This window comes from Rousettus aegyptiacus, unplaced genomic scaffold (genome assembly GCF_014176215.1).
Source record: "Rousettus aegyptiacus isolate mRouAeg1 unplaced genomic scaffold, mRouAeg1.p scaffold_m13_p_12, whole genome shotgun sequence".
NCBI lineage: Eukaryota > Metazoa > Chordata > Mammalia > Chiroptera > Pteropodidae > Rousettus > Rousettus aegyptiacus.
The window spans coordinates 22000210-22024659 of NW_023416287.1; the positions used below are offsets into that span (position 1 = coordinate 22000210).

Below are 24450 nucleotides of genomic sequence, written 5' to 3' on the forward strand. Positions count from 1 at the left end.
AAAATTGTTATTTGAAAGTCATAAAAGAAAGCCTAAATACATAAACATTATCGTGTACATGAGTGAAAACTCAGTGTTGAAAAATATCAGTTTGCTCAAATTAATATATAAGTTGAACACAATTAAGTAATAATTCCTAAAGATTTTTTTTGTAGAACTTGGCAAAGTGATTGTAAAGTGCATTTGAGCAAAGAGGAACACATAGTTTTGAAAGCAATGAAAGCGGTGAAGAATTTCCAAAAGGAGGCATGAAAACATATTATGAAGCTATCATAATTAGAACCAGGTGGTTCTGACAAAAAGACAGAGACAAGAAGCTCGATGGAACAGAGTGCTCAGAAAAAGAACCACATATTTAAGGAAACTCGGTATATGGCAAGCGGGCAGTGCGGTTCATCGAGTGCGAGTTAATTTATCCTTGCGGAAGAAAAATAAAAGATCTTATAGCAAACACACGCACATGCTCACACACACGCATGCACAAATGCACTCTCCTGGAGAATACAGCTAAATCAAAATTATAAATACAAAGAGCAAAACTTGATCAAAAATTGAAAACAATTTTTTATGTAACAAAAGTTCCCGAGTGATATCAACACTGCTACTGTATGCCATTCTAAGGAAAAGAAGGATCTCTCCTACATGTGCCAAAGAAACAAAGATGTATTAGTTCCAAAGTCACACTAGCAAAATATTAGATAAAGCTTCAATATCCAGCATGAGTAATTCAATAAATTGTACCATTCTCTTACGATAGAAATCTATGGAGCAGTGGCAAATTAATAAAATGGAGCTACACATATCAACACAAATAAATCACACAAGCAGTTTTAAGCACAAAAAATAAAATAGGAGAGTTGGAGAAACATGGAGTGAGAGAGGTCCCCAGATCTCTCCCCTTGAAACAAGAATAAGCTGAACATCTAAAACTCAACAAAAAACACCATAGCTGCTCACCAGTACACGAGAGTGGAATCTGCACATAAGAGCTACCAGGGTGTCAGGCGGTGGACTGGGAGAAACAAAAGAGCTGCCTCTAGCAGCCTCCAGAGCACCTCATAGGAGTTTGGGGAGGGGAGAAGTTGTGGTGACTTCCTTGACCAACCCTGCCTGAGAGAGCTGTGAGCTCTGTGCAGCTGGTGGCATGGCACAGGCATCAGGGCAGAAAGCAGAGCAGTGGGGACGGCAGAGCAGTGGGGATGGCAGAGAAGCAACAGTTGATTTTTACCAGCCACGGTTGCAAACCCATGACTGAGTCACAGGCCCCATCTCCTAACCTAGAAGGCCTGACCCGCATATCCTCAAAGACCGAACACCACAGAGCCCCAAGGGAATCTGAGCAAACACTACCAAAACTATAGCTTTCACTGACAGTGATTGACACAGAGAGTGGTGAGCATGATTATATATCTATAACGGAAAAAAAAGAGCATTGTTAATGCTTTATATACAGCAGGGATCCAAGAGGCTTAGATGCCACCTACGGGAAACCAAAAGAAAAACGACTTCTTTACTACAGGCTAAAGAGAGACCTTTATATAATAAACCTTCTTTATTAAAAAAAAAAAAAAAAAGAAAAGAAAAAAAGAAAAAAAAGAAAGCAGAATATACTTCCATTAATGCCCAGGTGGAGAAATGATCCATTAAACACCATGAACAACCAAGATGACAAGGCATCTCAGAAGGAAAGAGAAAAATCTCCAGAAAATAAGCTTACAGACATAGAAATATCTTCTACATCACTATTTCAATAGCCTGAGGTTGGGAACAACATATTCATCAACAGAAACCTGCCAATGAACAATGCAATCTCCATCCACTGGAGTGTATGAGCTGTTGAACAATGAGCAGCTCTAGGTGCTGTTATGGATGCTTTTTTGGGTGACATGGCTGAAAATTAGAACATGTTCCCAATCACCTTGAGCCTCAAAGTCTGATTGGAGGGTATCTAAACTAGGGGAAACCAATGAAAGGATAAGTCTGGCTTGCTGTTCAACAATTCTATATAATGGGCTTTTATTCTGCAGCTACTAAGTACCAGGCTTTTCCACAGGGAGAGGATCCAAAGCCCAGGCAAGAAAAACCAGCCTAGAATCAGATTGATTTCCAGAACAATCTCCTCATTTTCCAGCCACGTCACTGTAAGCAAGGCCCTGTCATCTTTTGGCTTCAGGCTCCATCTGTACATGTAGATCCAAGCTGGATGGTCTAAAATTTTTTCATGTGCTGTTATTTCAGGATTCAGGATTCTGGGCCTTAAGAGAAAATTTTAAATAAGCATCGTTGCTGCCTCAATGGGTCAACCCGTAAGTCACTCACATGGGGAAACTCTTCCCTCGGTGACGGACAGTCTGATACAACCCAGCCATTCTTAGACACTTCAGTGACTGTGAGAACTGGTCCCTAAACCAGAGAACGTTTTCCCAGACAGACCCCCAGAAGACACCCAACCTCTGGGCACCTCCTTCCCACTAGGGCTGGCAGAGTAAACGGTGAGTCTATGCCTCTTAGGAATTTCTTCTCAGTCTGACGTTTCTGAAGTTGAAATAGAGAAACACTTTCTCCCCTTCCCTGCCCTGGATGTGTTTCTTCTCACTAGAAGGAAAGGAATAAAGCTTCGTGGGAGAAGAATCTTTGGCTGCTTTGTTCACTGCTGCTGCCACAGCTCCCAGAGCAGAACCTGGCCCACAGCGGGTGCTCAGTGTCAGTAAGAGAAGCTCAGCCACATTGATGAGGTCACTCCTTGGAGGCAGGATGAAGTCTGGTCTTGTGACAGGCAAGTCACTCAGACTCTTAACTCCCTCATCCCTAGAACTGAAAGGCTGTACAGGACTACAAAAAACTAGTGCTTGCGAGCTAGACAGACGGGAGCTCCTAACTTTTCCAACCATTTACCAATAGGGGGGCCTGGGCAAACAGCATGACCTCTTCAGGCCTCAACAACCCTGATCTGTAGAAAGGGTGAAATCAGACCATGAATAAGATCGTGACCATAAGCACCCACTGTGCCCATGACTCTTAGTTGCTGCTCAGAGAATGAATGGTGTTCTTATTGACTTGTCACACACCAGGGACGAAGGACCCACCCCGTACTCACCACTCACAACGAGCCGAGTTCCCGGTCCAGACCTAAACGGCACGTCATTAGTGTCTTCTTTCCGGAACTTCACACAGTAGTAGGTCCCGGTGTCTGCTGGGGTGATGTTACTGATGCGGATGGAAAAGTCCATGCTGTTTCTCTTTGTGGTGTCTACAGCGTTTGTTACTCGGGGGAAATGACCTCCTTTGAAACTGTAGATTAATTTCTGGCCTGGTCCTGTCCCCCTGAACCACTGGATGGGCCCCACAGGGTGCAGGGAGGTCATGGTGCAGTTCAGAGTGGCTGTCTCTCCAGCTGCAACTGACACAGACTTATCAGGCTGAATCACCTGCAGCTCCCTCTCAGCAGCCTCTCCTGGAAGGTAATACACAGAAGTTAGTTTTCCATCCATTGTTGATCCTCTAAGTTTTTAAGCTATCTATCAACAGTAGCCTATTGACTGAGCTGAACCATGAACAGGCCTTGAGCTCAGCTTATTGGATTGACATCATGAATAACCCTCACAATCAGTTTGCTAATGAGACCTTGTTACAAATGAGAAAACTGAGGGACATAGAGATTACGTGATTTGGTAGAACGTGGTTGTGAGGGCTTAGCCATCTCTGGAGGTATTATGTTTCCCCAACTATTTCTGGCTGTTCACTTTCTGACTTCATATAAAGTCGCACTTCTGAAACTTGCATTTGGTGGAACCATTAGACTTCTTTAAGTAACTGGGTTGTGAGAAAATCTAATGAATGTATTTTTTAGTATATGCATTTCTGCAAGAACCTCTGTTGTCAACTTCTCTTTTCCACAGAAATCCACATGTCAGGATGGGGTCTGCTCCAAGAGCCTGGTGTGACCGTTTTGTGCAGAGATCACAACACACAATAAATATGTAGTGTACACAAGAAGGTAAACATTGCTTCAAGTTCCTGGGATTGTCCAATCATGTTATATTGTTTCTTGATGCTACTTTAAGAAAGTGCCAAAATCTTAATGGCCTAAAACAGCAGAAAATTATCTTACATATCGCTTTGAGGTTAGAAGTCCAAATTTGTGTACTGGGACAAATTCAAAGAATCTGCCCAGCATTTGGAGACTCTCTTCTTTGCCTTTCCAAATTCCAGAGGCTGCTCACATGTCTTTTTTTATGGTTTCCATCTTCTTCTTTTTCCAAACTCTTGCTTTTTTTGTCACCTGCCCTTCTCCTAATTTGACTTTTTAAATAATGACTCTTGTGATTATATTGTGTCCATCTGATAATCTAGGATAACTTTTCAATATCGAGGATCTTAACAAAATCATTTCTCCTAAATCTCATTTTTATATAAAGTAATATATTCACACATTCTGGGTCTTAAGACATGGACCTGTTTGGGGGTATGGGACATTGTTCTGTCTACCACACAAATCTCTTCTTATGAATGTGGCATTGTCACACAATATGAATGATAAGGCAACTTATCAGGATCTGAAAAAGAACTATTCAAGTATTGCACTGGTGAAACAGTTTACAAAGTAAACCTGGAAAACAGGCACTGAAGGAAAAGTAATTATTAACTAATACAAAGAAATCAAACCACACTCAAAAAAATCTAGAGGTCAAAGAAAAAATCACAAGAAAAATTAGAGAATACCTTGAGGCAAATGAGAAAGAAAACACAACACACAAAAACTAGATCCAGCAAAAACAGTGCTAGAGGCAAATTTATAGCTGCAAATGCCTACATTTAAAAAGAGAAAAGTTTATACATCGATAACTTCACTATCTTTCTTAAGAAATTAGAGACAAAAGAGTAAAAAACTCTAGAACCTAAGGTAACTGAAGGAAGGAAATAATAAAGATTGTTGCAGAAGCAAATAAAATATAAAAAGAAATGCAAGAACAAAATTTAAAAAACCAAAGGAGGATCTTACAAAAGATCCATACAATTGAAAATCTTTAGCTCAATTGACTAAGAAAAAAAGTGAGAGAATCCAAATAAGTAAAATTAGAAAGAAGGGCTATCCTAACCATTTTACAGCAATTAAGAGGCTTATAAAGGTAGTATGAATAATTGTACACTAATAAATGGATAACCTACATAAAATGGACAAACTTCTAGAAATACTTAACTGAATCACGAAGAAATTGGAAATCTGAATAGACCTACAAATAACAAGAAGATTAAATCAATGATCAAAAACTTCCCAACAGAGGAAAGCCCAAGATTACGTGGCTATAAGGGTTTACATACTACCAAACATTTAAAGAAGAACTAACACTAATCCTCTTCAATTTAAAAAAAAAAATTCGAGAGAAAGGAAGACTTCTTAACTTATTCCGAATTATTCTGAGACTCATTCTGTCATCAGCATTATCCTGATGACAATGTCCGACAAAAGAAATAGAAGAAAACTAACAACCAATATCTTTTATAAATATGGATGCTGTAAACCTCAAAAAACAGTAGCAAACGGAATTCAACATCTTATTGAAACAATTATAGTCCACGACCAACTGCCATGTTATCCTGGAGTGCAAGGAGAGTTCAACATATGAAAATCAAACAATATAATGTACTGCATTAATAGAATAAAGTGAAAAAAACAACAGATAATCTCACTTGATACAGAAAAACCACCTGACAGTCAAATCCAGCATTTTTCATGACAAAAAAAGATCATAAAAATAGGAATAGATAGATGGAAATAAACACAAAATGATAACATCATACATGTAAAACCCATCACAACTATCATACTTGATGGTGAAAGGCTAAAGGCTTTCCCCCTGAGATCGAGAAGAAGACAGGGATGTCCACTTTTGCCCCTGATACTCAACTTTCAATAATGCAATTCCCAGACAAAGCATTTAGACAGGAAAATTAAATAAAAGACATTTAATTTGAAAGGAATCAATTAAACTAAGTCTGTTCGCCCATGACGATTTTATATGTAGCAAATCACAAGATTCCACACACAGGCACGCCTGCAAACACATACAACTGTTAGAACCAAGAAATAATTTCCACAGTCTTGTGGGATACAAATCAACACACAGAACTCAGCTGCATTTCTAAACACTGGTATCAAACAATCCGAAAGGAAAACGAAGCAAACAATTTTCTTTAAAATAACGTCAGGTAATGTAAAATACTTAGGAGTTAATTTAGCCATTGAGATGAAAGACTTGTACTCTGAAATGTATGAAACATTGTTGAAAGAAATTTAAATAGACATAAATGGAAAAACATCTTGTGTTCATGGACTACAAGAGGTAATATCATAAAGAGGTCAGTTGTACCTAAAACAATTGACAGATAGAATAAAACCCATATAAAAATCCCAATTGTATTTTTATAGAAATGGAAAAGCCTTTTTGAAATCATCAGGGGACCTAAATAATGAAATGATCTTAAAAAAAACATAGTTGGGAGATTATGATCTAAGAAAGTACTAAAAAGCTACAGTAATCAGAGTGTGATACGAGCTTTAAAACAGATATCCAGACCAATGCACTAGAATAGAGGGCCTGGAAATAAACCCTCACATATATGGTCAAATGATTTTCAACAAGGGAGCCAAGAACATTCCATGGGGGAAATCACAGTCCGTTTTTTTTTAATTTTTATTTTATTAGTTTCAAGTATACCGTACATTGGTTAGACATTTGTATAGTTTATAAAATGATCCCCAGAATTGCTCCTTCTTTCCTATCATTTCCACATAGCCAACCTATTAATGCTAACTGCATTCCCTAGTCCGTGCTCTCCATCTCTCTGACCAACTATCAACTACTAATTTATACATCATTAACCCTTCACCCGATCCTCCCAGCCCCCAACCCTCTGTCCACCACCAAATTGTCACCTATATTTGTGAGTTTGTTTATGATTAGTTTGTTCTTTCTATTCATTAGATTTCGTATGTAACTGAAATTTTATGGTATTTTAGGAAAAGGCAGTCTTTTAACACATGATAAAAGTATAGCCACACATAAAAGAAAAAGGTTTTGCACCCTAATCTTACAACACATACAAAAATAAATTCATTATGGATCAGTGACCTAAATAGTACTGCTAAAACTGTAAAATTCTTAGAAAAAATTATAGGCACAAATTTTAATGATTTTGGATATGACAATGATTTCTTAGATACTACACCAAAAGCAAGGAAAATATAGATGTAAATTAAGCTTTATATAATTTAAATATGTTTGCACATCAGAGGACGCTATCAAGAGAGTGATCAGACAACCTACAGAATGGGAGAAAAAATTTGTAAAGCATATACTCATGAGGGATAAATATCCAGAATATATAAAGAACTACTACAATTCAAAAAAATAACTAATCACTCAACTAAAAATGGACAAAGGGCTTGAATAGACATTTCTCCACAGAAGATATACAACTAGTCAGTAAGCATATGAAAAGATGCTCGATCTAACTAGTAATTAGGGAAACCACAATGAGATACCTCTTTGCATTCCTTAGGATGGCTACCATCAAAAACAAAATAAAAATAAATAGAGAAAATAAATGTTGACAAAGATGTGAAGACATTGAAACCCTTGCATATTCCTGGTATAAAAATGGTGCAGCCATTATTGAAAATGATGATGGTTCCTTAAATACTTAATCATACCATATATCCAATAATTTGACTCTTAACTATATTCCTTTCCTGAATTCAGAGAAGGATTCAAACTCATACTTGTACAGCAATGTTTATAGCAGCAGTTCACAAAACCCAAAGGTAGTAGAAACAATCTAGATATCCATCAACACATGAATGCAGAAATATGGTGTGTATATATAAATATTACTTAGCCGGAGAAAGCAATGACATTTGATAGGTCCTATAACATGAATAAGCCTTGAAAATAATATACTAAGTGAAAAATGACAGATAGAAATGGACAAATATGTGTTTAGTTACATGAGGTTCCTAGAAAATCCATTTCATAGATGCTAAAAGTAGAATAGAAGTTACCAGGTGCTGGGGTGGAAAGAGGAATTGGGATTTATTTTTTAATGGGTATAGATTTTCTACCGAGGATGTTGACAAGTTCTGGCAGTGTTTAGTGCTTATGATTACACAACCTTGTGAGTGGACTTGACTCCACTGACTGTATCCCTAAAACTGGTTACAACTGTGAATTTTACATATCATATATTTTACCACAAAAAAAGTATGTGTATTAAAACATGAATATTGTGCCATGTAGAGGTTTAAATTGGACTAAATGACTAAAGGAAAAAGATAAATGTTATGCTGGCAGATTTCAGAGCCTGCACTGGAATGGGGAGATAGATTCATGAGAAGCAAGAAAGGACACATCAGACATGGAACTTGGGTTTTGAAAAGAATTGTGGTGGTTCACCATGTTTGGACAATGAGTTATGAGTCAAAAGGACGTGAGTTTACCATTGAGGCCATTGTTTAACTGCAGGGGCAAAATTTGTCACTTATATTTCACTGCTTCAGTGACTAGCCAGTTTCTGGAGACACGGAGAAACACAAAAACCTTCCTTCTTATTCAAATGTCCAAAGAAGTAGGCATTGGTTCTAGTGGCAGGTGTAATTTAGAGGAAGATGCAGCTGTGACTCCATCAATTAACCTTGTGTTCTTTTCTATTAGCTTCTTCTAAGTGAGAAAATTTGGGGGTTACTTCGCAAGGTGTGAGCTAGTGAAACCTACCCATTTAGCTACACTTGTAACCAGACATGCCTCTTAAGGAGGCCACACACAGGGAAGGTCCTTTGGCTCCAAGAACTTCAGGAGGTTTGGGTTTTAAGTCTGCAGATGATTCTCTGGAGATGGGGAACTGATAAGGCAAAACAGGAGAAGTAGGAATGAACCTTGAAGAGATGTTGGAGTGAATATATAAGAGAAGAGAGAAGAGGAATCAGAGGGTGGAGACGAGCAGGAAATGACAACAATTCTTCCATCTGTGTATTGGTAATTCTCATTTACATCTCTGGCTCAAGGCATTCCCCTAAAATGTGGGTTTGCATGCTCGACTGTCCACTCACGTTTTCCTTGGATGGAAATCAGAGCCTTAAGGGAATCTGAGCAAACACTACCAAAACTGTCGCTAATGCTGACACTGATTGAGACAGAGAGTGGTGAGTGTGATTAAACATCTATAAGAAAAAAAAAAGAGCCTTATCAATGCTCTATATGCAGCAGGGATCCAAGAGGCTTAGATGCCACCTACGGGAAACCAAAAGAAAAATGACTTCTTTGCAACAGGCTAAATAGAGACCTTTATGTAATAAACATTGTTTCTGGAAAGAAAGAAAGAAAGAAAGAAAGAAAGAAAGAAAGAAAGAAAGAAAGAAAGGAGGAAGGAAGGAAGGAAAGAAGGAAGGAAGGAAGGAAGGAAGGAAGGAAGGAAGGAAGGAAGGAAGGAAGCAGAATACACGTCCATTAATGCCCAAGTGGAGAAATAATCCATTAAGCACCATGAACGACCAAGGCAACAAGGCATCTCAGAAAGAAAGAGAAAAATCTTCAGAAAATAAGCTTACAGACATAGAAATATGCAAATTAAATGACAGCGAATTCAGGGTGGTACCTCTGAAAAATCTCAGTGAGATTCGAAATGATTCATCAAAAGAGAAAGGACACAAATGAACAAAATCAGGGATGAAAGAGGGGAAATTACAACTTACATTATAGAAATACTAAGGATCATACAAGAACACTATGAAAACTATATAACACCAAATTTAGTAACCTAGAAGAAATGGACCAATACTAAGAAAAATATAACCATCCTAGACTGAATCAAAAAGAACTGGAAAATCTAAATAGATAGATCAGCTGTATGGAAATTGAAACAATCATCAAAAACCTACCAAAAAAGTAAAGCCCAGGACCAGATGGCTTCACCAGTGAATTCTACAAAACATCCAAAGAAAATTTAATATCTATTCTCCTCAAACTCTTCCAAAAAATCAAAGAGGAGGCAATACTTCCCAATACATTTTATGAGGCCAATGTTACCCTGATACACAAACCTGGTAATGATAACACACACACACACACACACACACACACACACACACTCACACACACAAACAACAGACCAAAATCTCTCATGAACAGAGATGCAAAAGTCCTAAATAAGATACTAGGAAACCAAATACAGCAACATATTTAAAAGGTTATACACCACGAGCAAGCAGGCTTCATCCCAGGGGCACAGAGATGGTTCATCATACGCAAGTCAATTAATGTGATATGCCACATAAACAAATTAAAAAATGAGAATCATAGGATCATATCAATAGATGCAGAAAAAGCCTTCGACAAGATACAGCATCCATTTATGATCAAAACACTTCATAAAATCTGTATAGAAGGAAAGTACCTTAGCATAATAAAGGTCATCTATGACAAACCCTCAGTCAAAATTATACTTAATGATGAAAAACTAAAAACTTTCCCTCTAAGATCAAGAAAAAGGCAAGGCTGCCCACTATCTCCACTGTTAGTCAATATAACATTGGACGTCTTAACGAGTGCAATCAGACAAAGGAAAGATGTAAAAGGCATCCAAATAAAAAACGAAGAAGTCAAACTGTTACTACTTGCAGGTGACATGATTTTCTATATAGAAAAGCCTATAGATTCTACAAGAACACTACTAGAAACAATAAGCGAATACAGTAAAGTTTCTGGTTACAAAATTAATGTTCAAAAACCCATCGCATTCCTATACTCTAATAATAAAATGTCAGAAAAAGAAGTGGAAAAAATAATTCCTTTTGCAATCACAACCAAAAGAATAAAATACCTCTGTATAAATCGAAGGAAACATGTGAAGCATCTATATCATGAAGACTACAAGGCCCTATTAAAAGAAATTGAAGCAGATACAAAGAAATGGATTGGAAGAATCGACACAGTTAAAATGATCATATTACCTAAAGCATTATACAGATTTAATGCAATCTCCATCAAAATCTCATAAGCATTTTTTAAAGAAATAGAACAAAAAATCATCAGATTTTTATGGAAGCACAAAAGACCCCGAATTGCCAAAGCCATCTTGATAAAAAAGAATGAGGCGGGAGGCATCACTCTCCCCAACTTCAAATTATACTACAAAGTGACAGTAATCAAAACGGCATGGTATTGGCAGCAAAACAAACACTGGGCCACTGGAACAGAATCGAGAGTCCAGAAATAAACCCATATTTACATGGACAAATAATTTTCGACAAAGATGCCAAAAATACACAGTGGAGAAAGGAAAGCCTCTTCAATAAGTGGTCCTGGGAAAACTGGAAAGCCAAATGCAGAAGAATGAAACTAGACTGTTGTCTATCACCACACACGAAAATTAACTCAAAATGGATTAAGGACCTGAATATAAGACCTGAAACAATAAAATGCATAGAAGAAAACGTAGGAACAAAACTCAAGGACCTTGGACTTAAAGAGGATTTTATGAATTTGACCTTGAAGGCAAGGGAAATAAAAGCTAAAATAAATAAATGGACATCAAACTAAAAAGCTTCTGCTCAGCAAAAGAAGCTGTCAACAAGGTAAAGAGACAGCCATCTATCGGAAAATATATTTGCAAGCAATGCCTCTGATAAGGGCCTAATATTGAAAATATACAAAGAACTCATATGATTCAACAACAACAACAACAAAAATGATCCTATCAAAAAATGGGTAGAGGATTCGAACAGACACTTCTCCCTAGAGGACATAGAAATTGCCAACAAATATTTGAAAAGATGCTCAATATCACTAGCTATTAGCAAAATGCAAGAGGATGTGATGAGCAGAGGAGACAAAAAGCCCTTGCACATCTCACCACATGGCCACTCAAGAGAGCGGGGCAGAACCTGATGCTCAGGCCACGCAGTGGCAAGCCTTTGTTCTCAGCGTGCTCAGGGCAAATGTCACACTTTACAAATATACAATGCACAGGGTCCAGACATCCCCGAGACCAAAGTCCATCCTTGACTCAGCTTTATTATCAGAGAGAAGGAACATCAGAAGGGTGTGCGGAGATAGTATATCAGTGGTGGAGGTGGGACCGGAGGAGTGAAGAGCAGGGGTCTTAGGTAACCTGCAGATCCTTGCAGGCTCTTCCCCCTGCCTGACCTCCTTGGATGTGAAAGGAGACAATATATCACAGGGCAGAAGAGCTGTGGGAGAAATCATTCATTCATTCATTTACTCACTCACTCATTCATTTATGTATTAAATCCACAGATATTTATGGAGCTTTTACTCTGCAGCAGGCATTCTGCTTGGTCTGGGTTCATTGTGCAGATTAGAAGTGAAGTCCTTACTCAGTACACCCCAACACCTCTTTCTGAGATCTGAACTTCCTTTCATATCCACACTTGTTCTGCCACTAGTGAGCACCTCCAAGACCCTCAGATCAGTTATATTTGTTGATTTTGACGGTATCTTTTTCATTCCAAAGATATATCATACAAAAACTGAAATATGTAGCAGTTAATGGGCAGACTTCCGTTTGGGGTCAAAGCTTATTCCCTCCTCCACACCTTAGACACCTACTTCCAGCGTTCCAAGGCACTGAATTTAAAAACTGTCAAACTCTAGGGCACTGCACAAGGCTTCAGATTTGGAAGCCTCTGAGGATTCTGAGGTATTTAGAGCTAATAAGTGTTCACAACCTTCTCTTGAGGCTGAATCGGGCTGTGGCACCTTGTGACACTGAGGATGTGCCTTGGATACTTTGGCCAACCCATGACGATGGCCTTTCCTTCCCTTTTAAAGACTAAGGCCTGCCCTCAACTCACCTGTTAAAGATCCCGCCACCCGCAGATGTAAGCGATTGTGAACATCATCGACGGCAGCAACTTAAAGCCCAGTAGAAATAGCACGAAGATGAGAGCGAGTATCCCTGGACCTAAATACCAATGGGCAGAAGGAGCCCTTGCTGGGGTCCTGTGAGTTTAAGTACTTCACTCTTTTCAGAAGACAGAGGTGGCCCAGCTGCTCACGGGACTGGAGATGAGCTTGCCTGGACTCCCAGTGGGCCTGTAGGTTGCATGGGCTGCTGTCATGTGGGTCTGTGTGTGTCATGTCCCCACTCGGACTCCTGCAATGACATAGTCACCAACTGCAAGCTTTCTAGGGTATAGGTCCCATCGCTATTGTTTTTGGACATGGGTAGCTCAGCTCCCTTGAATATATGGTCATTCTCAGATAGGTGAGATGCACACTCTGTGGGTAACTGCCAAGTCTGAGAAGGGTGCAGACTGAGACCCTGCAGTGGAAACTGACAGCCCAAAGGAAGTGGAGAATTACTCTAGAGAGTCCACTGTGGGAGCCTGGGAGCTCATTGAATATGGGTCCATCTGCCAGGGCCTGACACTGAGGAAGATGTAGGTACTGGTTAGCTGATGCAAATATGACTAAGTGCAACATAAATGAGAGGTGAATGCAAGAGTAAATGTATGCTTGGATGAATGGAACCATAGGTGGAGAATGAATGATGTTCTGAATAAGATGAAAACAATAATAAGCTTTTTTTTTCTTTTCCACTTTGACCGTCCTGTTATAGGCTATGAAATGCATGAAACTTGAGGACATTTTGCTAAGTGAAAAAGGCTCACCACAAAAAGACAAATACTGTATGGTTCTACTAATACGAGGTGTGAAGAATAGTCATATAGAGACAGAAAGCAGAATCACGGTTACTAGGTGGAGGGAAGGGGAAATGTAAGTCATTTAATAGCTATAGAGTTTCAGTTTTATGAGATGAAAATGTCTAGAGATATATTTGGCAATAACGTGAATATAATTAACAGTACTAAATTGTACATTTAAAAATGGTTAGAATGGTAAAAAGAAAGGAAGAAAGGAAGAAGGTTAGGAAGAGGGAGAAGAAAGCCAGCCAGCAAGCAAGCAAGCAAGGAAGACAGACAGACAGACTGCAAAAGGACAGAGAGTTTCAACTCTATAGAGCTCACCAAACTGGTTTACCTGTTTTTACATCTAATTACCCATGTTTGTGTGTGTGTGACAGAATTTAGACTGTGACTCTCTCTCACTGTAATATAGAACTTGGTGGTAAGGTTGTAAGGGAAGAAATTTTGAGCTTTGTCCTATCACAACTATGGAGGCTACCAATTCTTATCTAAAAGCTCTTAATCATTGTGTGCAGTCAACTTGGTCTAGAATTGAAATAATAATGTAGATTCAGTTTTTATTTTGGAAGTTTAAAATTTTCCTGATTACTATAGAGAAGCAACTATACCATTTACTCTCATGATCATGTTATAACAGAATAAAAAGCCCTAATGCCAGAAACATATATCTTCTAGGTCCATCAGAGCAATATCTTTTGCCATCCCCTTCCTTTTAATCTGTGTGTGTCTTTTAATCTGAAGTGAGTCTCTTATAGGCAACATGTAGGGATCTTGTTTTCCTTTCCATTCATCCACTCTATCTTTTAGTTGGAACATTTAATTCTTTTCCATTTGAGGTACTTATTGATAAGAACGTAGTTGTTTCCATTCTATATTCTTGTTTTTTATACATGATTTTTCTTCTTAAAGAATTTCTTCCAACATTTCCTGTAATATTGGCTCAGTGGTGATAAATTCCTCTGGCTTATTTTTGTCTGGGAAGCTCTTTATCTGTCCTTCAACTCGAAATGATAGCTTTGCTGGCTAAAATATTCTTGGTCGTAGATCCTAGGTCTTCATCACCTCGAATATTTTTTGCCAAGCCCTTCTGTCCTGCACGGTTTCTTTTGATAAATCATCTGCTAGTCTTACGGGTGTTCTCTTAAGGAAACTGTTTTTCTCTTGCTGTTTTTAATATTCTTACTTTGTATTTAACCTTTGGCATTTTAATTATGATGGGTCTTGGTGTGGGCCTCTTTAGATCACTGATTTTGGGGATTCTCTGAGCTTCCTGGGGTTTTATGTCCATTTCCTTCACCAGATTAGGGAAATTTCCATAATTATCCCTTCAAACAGCTGTTCAACATCTTGATTTTCTTCAGGTTTGCCAATCAGATGGATATTTGGAGCCATAATCTTGTTCCGTATGCCCCTTAAATTATTGTTACAGTCTTGGCATCTTATCTCTTGCCGTTCTGATTGTGTGCCCTTGGTTTTCTCATCCTCTAGATAGGGTGTTTGATCCTTTTCTTTATTCACTTTGTTTATTCCATTTTATATACTTCTTATCTCTGATAATGTGTTCTTTATTTTGGACTGGTTCCCTTTTATAATTTCTATTTCCATTTTTATGTTTTATATCTTTTTGTTGAAGTTCTCACTGAATTTATCTACACTTCTGTAAGTTCACTGAGCATCTTTGTAACTAGTGTTTTGAACTCTGCATATTAGATTACTTGATTCCATTATATCTAGATCTCTGTTCTGTTCTCTCATATGGTTTCTGCTTCTTTGTCTTCCCATTTTGGCTGCCTTTCTGAGTCTGAGTCTGGACTAAGCAAATCTCCTAAGTCTCCCGGTCTTATTATTGTGGGTTTGTGAAGTAGGTGTCCAGTGGCACAGTCCTGAGAGGGGGTCAGCTGCAGGCTAAATTTAGCCCAAGCCTCTAGCCCTCCAGAGCCACCTGTTACATTCAGCAAGCAGTCCAAAGATGCTGTGCTGATAGTTGCCTCAAAAGGCCACACTAGAAACTGAGGCTGCCTCCAGCGTGAGTCTAGGTGCTGCTAAGCAAGGAGCACCTAACTTGCGGAGGATATACCTAGATGTGGCTTGAGTGGGGCTGCGAGTTGGGGGAGGTGGGGTTTCAGGGAATCCTCTGAGCCGAGTAATCACTGTTATCCAGTTTGATGACATCTCAACTATGGTGGCACTGTGGCGGGTGCACTGGCAGCAGGGAGGGCTCAACAGGGAACAATGGATACCACTGGCACATCTGTACAGAATGAGTCTCGCCTTGACCCTCACTCCGACACTGTCTCCCTGTAAGTCCTTGGTGCCCTCTGCACGCAGCTAAATCGGCACTGGTGCTCAGAGCGAGCAGAGTGAGCCCGTCCATTACCACAAAAATCCGCTCGCGGATGCAGCCCCTTGAAGAGGCGTCTGCTGCTGCTATTGCCACAGTCTCTGTCTCACTCAGCCATTCAAGACCCGGCAGCCCAATGTCCTCACCCCGTCCTACCTTCCGCCATTAAAGGGTGATTTCTTGGATTTCTCCCTAATTGTATGGTTTGCTCATCAGGATCCCAGGTGAGTTTTCCTTGCTGCTTCGCCTTGTTTCTGTCATAACTTTGATTTAGTTGCCAGAGGGATGAACAGAGCCTCTATCATCTATGCCATTTTTTCCCTCTAACATCATATATTAGTTTAAGTGTACAACATAACAATTCGACCTATGTTATATTGCAACGTGATCACCATAATAAGTTTTGTTAACATCCATCTTCTCAACAAATAATTTTTTCCTTATGATGAGATCTTTTAAGATTTCCTCTTTTAGCAACTTTCAAATATACAACACAGTATTGTTAACTATAGCCACCATATTGTACATTACATTTCAAGAAGTTATTTATGGTATTACTGAAAATTCATACATTTGACCAGCTTCACCTATTTCCTCAGGCCCCATTCCCTGCCTATGGCTATCATCAATTTATTCTCTGTATCTATGTTTTTTATTTATTTTTAAAGATCCAATGAATTAGCGAGACACACAGTATTTGTTTTTCTCTGTGTGACCTATTTCACTTAGCATAACGCCCTCAAGTTCCATCCATGTTGTAGCAAATGGTAGGCTTTCCTTCCCTTTCTTTTTACCAATGTGTGTGTGTGTGTGTGTGTGTGTGTGTTTGTGTGTGTGTGTGACATCACATTTTCTTTATCCATTCCATTCATTCACTGATTCTTCATGTCTTGGACATTGTAAAAAAATGATGGGGTGAATATGGAAGTGCAGATATCCTTTGAGACAGTGATTTTACATCCTTTGGATAAAGACCCAGACATGGCATTGCAGGGTCATATGGTAGTTCTATTTTTCATTATTAGAGGAACTTCCATACAGATTTATAGAGTGGCTACACCAGTCCTTTGATTAGATGAAATCTACTGTTCATCTTTGAACTTCTTGATCATTTCTTCTGCTTTCTAGGCTACTGTATAAACTCTTGTATAAATTTTTCATCACAGTGATTATATTTTTACCTCTGTGAATTCTGTTTGAAACTTTCTTATGTTTGCTATCGCTTTGTTGAAATTCCCCAAGCCAAGTGAGCATCTTAATGAACATTTTAAAATTCCATCTGGTAAAGAACTTACACCCATTTCATTAAGGTGCATTTTTTGGAGTTTTATCTAATTGTTTCGTTGGGAACACATTCTTCCATTTCTTCCTTTTCTTCAACATTTTGTGTAGGTTTTCGCATCTTAGATAAAACGACTAGTTCTTCTGGTCTCCATGCAGTCGTCTCCTTTAAGAGATGAAATCTCAAGGGGTCCCAAATAATGAAATGATCTTGAAAAAGGACAGATTGAGAGATTCACCCTCTCTGATCTAAAAAGTACTAAAAAGCTACAGTAATCAAAGTGTGGTACTAGTATTAAAATGGATATATAGACTAATTTACTATAATAGAGGGCCTGTAGAAAAACTCCCTCACGTATATGGTCAAATGATTTTTCAACAAGGGAGCTAAGAACATTCCATAGGGGAAATCACAGTCTTTTTTATTTTACTTACTTTTATTTTATTTTATTTACTTTACTTTTATTTTATTTTATTTGTTTCAAGTATAAGGTACATTAGATAGATATTTATACACTTTATAAAAGGATCCTCCTAATTGCTCCTTCTTTCCTATTGTTTTCCACCTAGCCAACCTATTATAATAAATACGTAGTTCTTTAACCCTTCACCTCATCTTCCCCGTCCCTCAACCCTCTGTCTGTCATCAGATTGTCCTCTGTATTTGTGAGTCTGTTTTTGATTACTTTGTTCTTTCTGTTCCTTAGATTCCACATATAAGTGAAATCATATGCTATTTATTGGAAAGGACAGTCTTTTAACACATGATGCAAGGGTAGCTACATGCAAAAAAAAGTTGAGCCCTAATATTATATCACATACAAATATAAATTCGTTATGGATCAAAGACCTAAATACTAGTGCTAAATCTATAAAGTTCTTAGAACACCATAGGTGCAATTCCTCATGACTTTGCATTTGACAATGATTTCTTGGATATGACACCAAAAGCACAGATGACAAAAATATATATATGTAAATTAAGCTTTATAAAAATTAAAAACTTTTGTACAGCAGAGGAGACTGTCAAGAGAGTGATCAGACAGCTCACAGAATGGGAGAAAAAATTTCCAAAGCACATACTCATGAGGGGTAAATATCCAGAATATATAAAGAACTTCTACAATTCAAAAAAATAACTAATCACTCAACTAAAAATAGACAAATGAATAGACGTTTCTCCACAGAAGATATACAACTGGTCAGTAAGCATATGAAAAGATGCTCGATCTAACTAGTAATTAGGGAAACCACAATGAGATACCTCTTCGCATTCCTTGGGATGGCTACCATCAAAAACAAAATAAAAATAAATAGAGAAAATAAATGTTGACAAAGATGTGAAGACTTGAAATCCTTGCATATTCCTGGTAGAAGTATAAAAATGGTGCAGCCATTATTGAAAATGATGATGGTTCCTTAAATACTTAATCATACCATATATCCAACAATTTGACTCTTAACTATATTCCTTTCCCGAATGCAGAGAAGGATTCAAACTCATACTTGTACAGCAATGTTCATAGCAGCAGTTCACAATGCCCAAAGGTAGTAGAAACAATCAAATATCCACCAACACATGAATACAAAATACGGTGTGTATATACATATAATAAAATATTACTAAGCCAGAGAAAGCAATGACATTTGATAGGTCCTATAACATGGATAAACCTTGAAAATTATATGCTAAGTGAAGAAGGACAGATAGAAATGGATAAATATGTGTTTAGTTACATGAGGTTCCTAGAAAATCCATTTCATAGATACTAAAAGTAGAATAGAGGACACCAGGTACTGGGGTGGAAAGAAGAACAGGGTTTTATTTTTTAATGGGTATAGAATTTCTGCTGAGGATGTTGACAAGTTCTGGCAGAGTTTAGTGCTTATGGTTATTCAATCTTGTAAGTGTGCTTGATGCTACTGAATGTATCTTTCAAAGTGGTTATAATTGTAAATTTTACATATTGTACATTTTACTACAAAAAAAACAGTATGTGTATTTAAACATAAATATTGTGCCATGTAGAGGTTAAAATTGGACTAAATGACTAAAGGAAAAAGATAAACCTTATGCTAGTTGATTTCAGAGCCTGCACTGGAATGGGGAGATAGAATCATGAGAAGCAAGCAAGGACACATCAGACATGGAACTTGGGTTTTGAAGAGAATGTGGATGGTTCACCATGTTTGGACAATGAGCTATGAGTCGAAAGAGCCCATTGTTTAACTGCAGGGGCAAAAGATTTCACTTCGATTTTACTGCTTCAGTGACTAGCCAGTTTCTGGAGACACAGAAAAACAAAATCTTTCCTTCTTATTTGAAGTGTCCAAAGAAGTAGGCATGGGTTCTAGTGGCAGGGATATAACTTAGAAGAAGATGCAGCTGTGACTCCATCAATTAATTCTGTGTTCTTTTCGATTATTTAGCTTCTCCTCAGGGATAAAATTTGTGGGTTAAAAGGTTTGCAAGGTGTGAGCTAGTGAAACCTAACCACTTAGCAGCACTTGTAAACAGACATGCCTCTTAAGGAGGCCACATGCTGTCACCTGGAAGGTGTTTTGGTGCTGAGAACATCCGTGGTTTGGGTTTTAAGTCTGGAGTCTCTTGGGGATGGGGAAGTTGAAGTGATAAGACAAAAAGGGGAAGAAGTAGGAATGAACTTCGGAGGGAGAAGTGGAAGGAATAGAGAAGGGAGGAGAGAAGAGAAATCAGAGGGCTGAGAGGAGCAAGAAATGGCAAAAAATCTGCCATCCGTGTATCTGTAATTCTCATATTTACAACTCTGGCACACGGCTTTCCCCTAAATTGTGGATTTTCATGTTCAACTGTCCACTCACGTTTTCCTTGGATGGTAATCAATATTTTGCTGTTATTATGTACAAAACTTAAGTCCTAAATTTTCCCATGGCCCTCTATTTCTTAGCTGTGGCACCTTTAATCTTCTAGGTACTCAGATCCCAAAGACCTTGCTTCTTGCTCTCCCACCCCTAATCCTATGCATCAGGAAATCCGGTGGCTCCACTTTCACATGACTCAAATCTCCATCTTTCCCCTCTCTCTACTAGATATTGGCTGAATCAAGGCACTTTTTTTTTTGCCTATATAAATGTAATGACCTCTTAAATGCTTTGGCTGCTTCTCTCTTTGTACTGCGGTAGTCTATTATCAACCAAATGCTAGAATAATTTAAAACTCATGTCTGTCCATGGCACTTCTTTCTTCAAAATCTGGTAGTGGCAACCTTTGCATTCAGAGCAAATGCTCGAATCCCTGAACACAAGAGTCTATTCTGGTCTCAGGGCCTTTGCTCTTGCTGTTTGCTCTCAGGAAGGCTCTTCTCCTGTCTCACCACATGGCTCTCTCCCAATCCTCTTTTTGTCTTTCTCTAACTTCCCATTCTCAGTGGTGTCCACCCAGACTACCCTGAATAAAAGACATCACACCTTACAGATTCCCCAAATTCTCTTATCCAGCAATACTTTAATCTTTTTCTTACACATCACTTTTTAAATATACTATATGATGTCCATTGTTTACTCTCATTTACTCCACTAGGTAATAAGCTTTATGAGGGCCGCTACTTTGTCTCTTTTATTCATCAGTACATCCCAAATTAGTGGTACAGTTCCTGGCATCTCGTATGTATCCAAGAAGTTTTTGTATGATGTTTGTATTGCTTAGTGCAACAGCTCACTGAGACCCTGAAGTGTCTTTTAAGTGGGTAATCTCTGTGAAAATTAGCTCAGAAACTGAGTTTCTCATGGAGATGACTTGGTGAAAAGCAAAAGTATGTTGTGCATGTTAAGGAAGCAGAAGAACCCAGAAGAAAACCACAAGGCCTGATACCCACACTCACCCTTGCCCACCTCCATTTGCAGAAGTGGCAGAAATCACAAATGGGGCCACAAGCATTTGAGAAAAGCAATGCTGAAACCCATGAAGTCTAGAAACGAGTTCAAATCATAGCTCTACCATTTACCATTGAGTGACCTGAACCTCTAAGTGTTTCTGGTTTGGTTTCTTACATGTAGGTAAGGATGAAAAGAGGATCTACCTTGGATATAATGATCATATGAGTAAATGGCACTGCATTTTCTATAGCATCTATTTTCTATAGCATCTATTCAATTTTGTGGGTATTCACGAAATTGAAAAGTCATTACTCATGATTTTCCTAAAACCTTGAAGCTTCAATTGGTATTAAATGAAATAGATTTAGATACAGACAGATATGGACACAGGTACAGATATACATATAGATATAGAAGATATAGATATAGAAAATATAGATGTAGATATACAACTACAAATACAAATACAATTGCAGATACAGATTATGCAGAAAAGAGTCTCTGCATCTTTTATCCCCTTTTTTCCTCCTTAACCTTATCCCACATGGACAAGGAACAAGATATTAATGCACACACTTCTACTCACTTTATGAAGAGAGAGAACTTTGTTTGTTTTAAGTTAGTGGGAGGTTAAGTGGTAATTTTGAGAAGTATAAAAAAGGAGGAAGTTTGAGAGACAGAGATCTAAACACCTGTTCATGTACATCTCATGTGGACTGAAAATGATTTGAATAAACAATAAGGAAAGACATAAAAAATCCTGTGTGTGCATGTGTGTGCACTTCCTTACACCCACTTAATGCACATACTCACATGTAGATACATACGTTCACAAATATATATAAAAGTGTGGTCTAACATGCTGGTATAGAGGCTGTTTTGAGGATGAAATGAAATAATACATATTAAATGCTCAGTAAAAACAATGGCACACAGAAAACATCCAACACATCATTAACAATAGTTCACGAGTACACAGCACAATTTTAACTCTGCTGGCCCCGAGTGACCTGATGAATGAAGACTTTATTCTCTTTGTTTCACTGCATTTTCTGATTATTTTGCAATCAGCCTCCTCTGAGAAGCCGAGCAGCATAACATGGTTAATAAATGAACTCTGGAGCTGGTCATCCTAAAAGGAATGCCGCTTAACCAGAGCCTTAGGTGAGTGACACTGGACAAGTCAGTCTCTCTGCCTCCATTTTCCCATCTGCAAATCTAAGATAAGAGTCATCACACTCATACAGGGGTATTGTGAGGATTAGATGAGTTAATACACATACAATTGTCACTGTTATGCTTCGAAGTATCATTTGTTTTGGTGCCTCTGGTAACCAGGTTCAGGCACTGAATCCACAGAAAATTGCTCAGACCCCTGATTTCATGCTTTCAGGTAATACCTAGTATAGGCCTTCTGTCGCAGCCCTGAATCTGAATAGCTCACTCATATTTACCATGAGGCCCTAAAAGTTGAGGGACCAGGGAAGGTCCAGGGGCATGGAGAGGGGCATGAATAAAATCCATGGAGTGCTCACCTGTGAGTCCCAGCAGTAAAATCAGCAGCAGGCAAGGAGGAGAGTGGGTCCAGGAGGCAGGGACAGGCATCCTGGACACCTGAGGAGCCTGCTCTGTCCAAATGTGTGCTGGAAATCCAGATGCTGCTCTGTGAGGGGAGTGAAGCCCTGCCTCCCATGATATAAGAGGAAAGGCCTAGGATGGGTGAAATAGCTGTGAGTCAGTGTTATGCTAAATAGTTCCTGCTTTTAGATTGTGAAATAGAACTGTGTGGAGAGGTGGTTACAAAGTAGAGTTATTCATCTTACAATCAGAGAAATTTAGACAGGCCTACAGAAAGTAGTGCTCCCTCCTGGTGATGCCCCATTATGGAACCTAGGCCAAGAAGGGTTGTGTGCTATGTCCCCAACTCCCAAAGCCAGGACCCTAGGATGTAGCCAGCCTGGGTCTCAACTGAACCAGACTCACCAAGTGCTACTCAGATGGAGGAAGGACTAGGGTTCAGCAGGTCTTCTCAGTGTTGGGATGGAATCAGGTCTGCTCCTGAAATGATTCCCTATTCCAATCCTTATTGATGGAACTGGTATACCACAGTGAAATGCACAGTGCAATGTGGACCTAGAATTTGTATGTTCCTCCAACAAAAATAATCATATCTGCTCTTCTTTAAGAAGAGAAGGTGTGTTATAAGACCCATGAAATTATATTCCCAGACATTTATCTCAAAAAAAAAAAAAGAAAGAAAGAAAAGAAAACTTATGTTCACACAAAAACCTGTGCATGAATGTTTATAGCTGTTTTCTTTGGAATAGAAAAAAACTGGAAACAACCAAAAAGGTCCAATAAAGTGAACAGTTCAATAAACCATGGTGCCTCTATGCAAGGCAATGCTACTCAGCAATAAAAAAGAAGGAATTATTTACATGTGCAACAACTTGTAAGTTTCTTGGTCACATTATATAAAGCGAACAAAGTCATTCTCAAAACACAACATGTTGTATGATTCCACTCATACCACATTCTGGAAACTATAGAATAGAGAGTAGACTGGCATTGGCAGAGGTTGGGTATCGTAGGGATGGGGTCACTATAAAGGGCTAGCACAGGGAGACCTCTGTGGTCATGGGGTTGGTCTGCGTCCTAGTCATGGTGGTCGTTACACAGACACACACCTGAGAGATGAACATGAGCAAAGCTGGGAATGTTACAAGATTCAGCTGTAAATAGCAGTCTCATGGTCATTATAACATAGACACTGCCTATTCAGTTATCCACGGTTATGATATAATGATATAAGGGTGATGGGGATTAGAAATGTGTGGCATGAGGTCAGGAGAAACAGAATCTGCATCCCCATTTTCCTTAGTGGGGAGTCAATAATAATGCCTAAGAGTGAGAAATCAAGAAGTGGTACCATAAGCATGCTCTATGTAGTATTAAAATCTAAAATAATCAGTTAAAAGAGTTGAAAATGGTTGGCTGTGAGAGCTGGAAAATGATGTGTGATTAGGGACATGTGTTGTCATATGTAGAACTTGTAGAACTATTTGACTCTTTAATCATATGTATGAATAACTTTGATAAAGATAGAAAATAATGTTAGATAATTAATGTTCTAAACATTGCAAACAGAAAGAATGTCGATAGTATTAGCACTAGTAAGAGTTTTATAAGCTTGCTAGATATAAGATTGATGATCAAAATCAATTACCATCCTAAGCAGTAGTAAAAAACA

At 38.5% G+C, this 24450-nt stretch overlaps 1 protein-coding gene across 1 annotated transcript; it reads right to left on the minus strand.

Moving 5' to 3' along the window:
* Nucleotides 1-2936: 2936 nt before the first annotated feature.
* On the minus strand, nucleotides 2937-22879 carry LOC107507480 (signal-regulatory protein beta-1-like). The gene is made up of 3 exons (XM_036229876.1): nucleotides 22736-22879; nucleotides 3098-3454; nucleotides 2937-2950 (listed from the first exon to the last, which is right to left on the minus strand). Exons 1-3 carry the CDS (start codon nucleotides 22803-22805, stop codon nucleotides 2937-2939), a joined length of 441 nt encoding a protein of 146 aa, XP_036085769.1. The 5' UTR covers nucleotides 22806-22879.
* Between the last annotated feature and the right edge of the window lie 1571 nt (nucleotides 22880-24450).

Coding starts and splice junctions, on each gene's coding strand:
- LOC107507480 (XM_036229876.1), bottom strand. CDS start 22,805: ATGCCTGTCCCTGCCTCCTGGACCCACTCTCCTCCTTGCCTGCTGCTG. Junction 3,455..22,735: donor TTTACTGCTGGGACTCACAG/GTGAGCACTCCA, acceptor ATTACCTTCCAG/GAGAGGCTGCTGAGAGGGAG.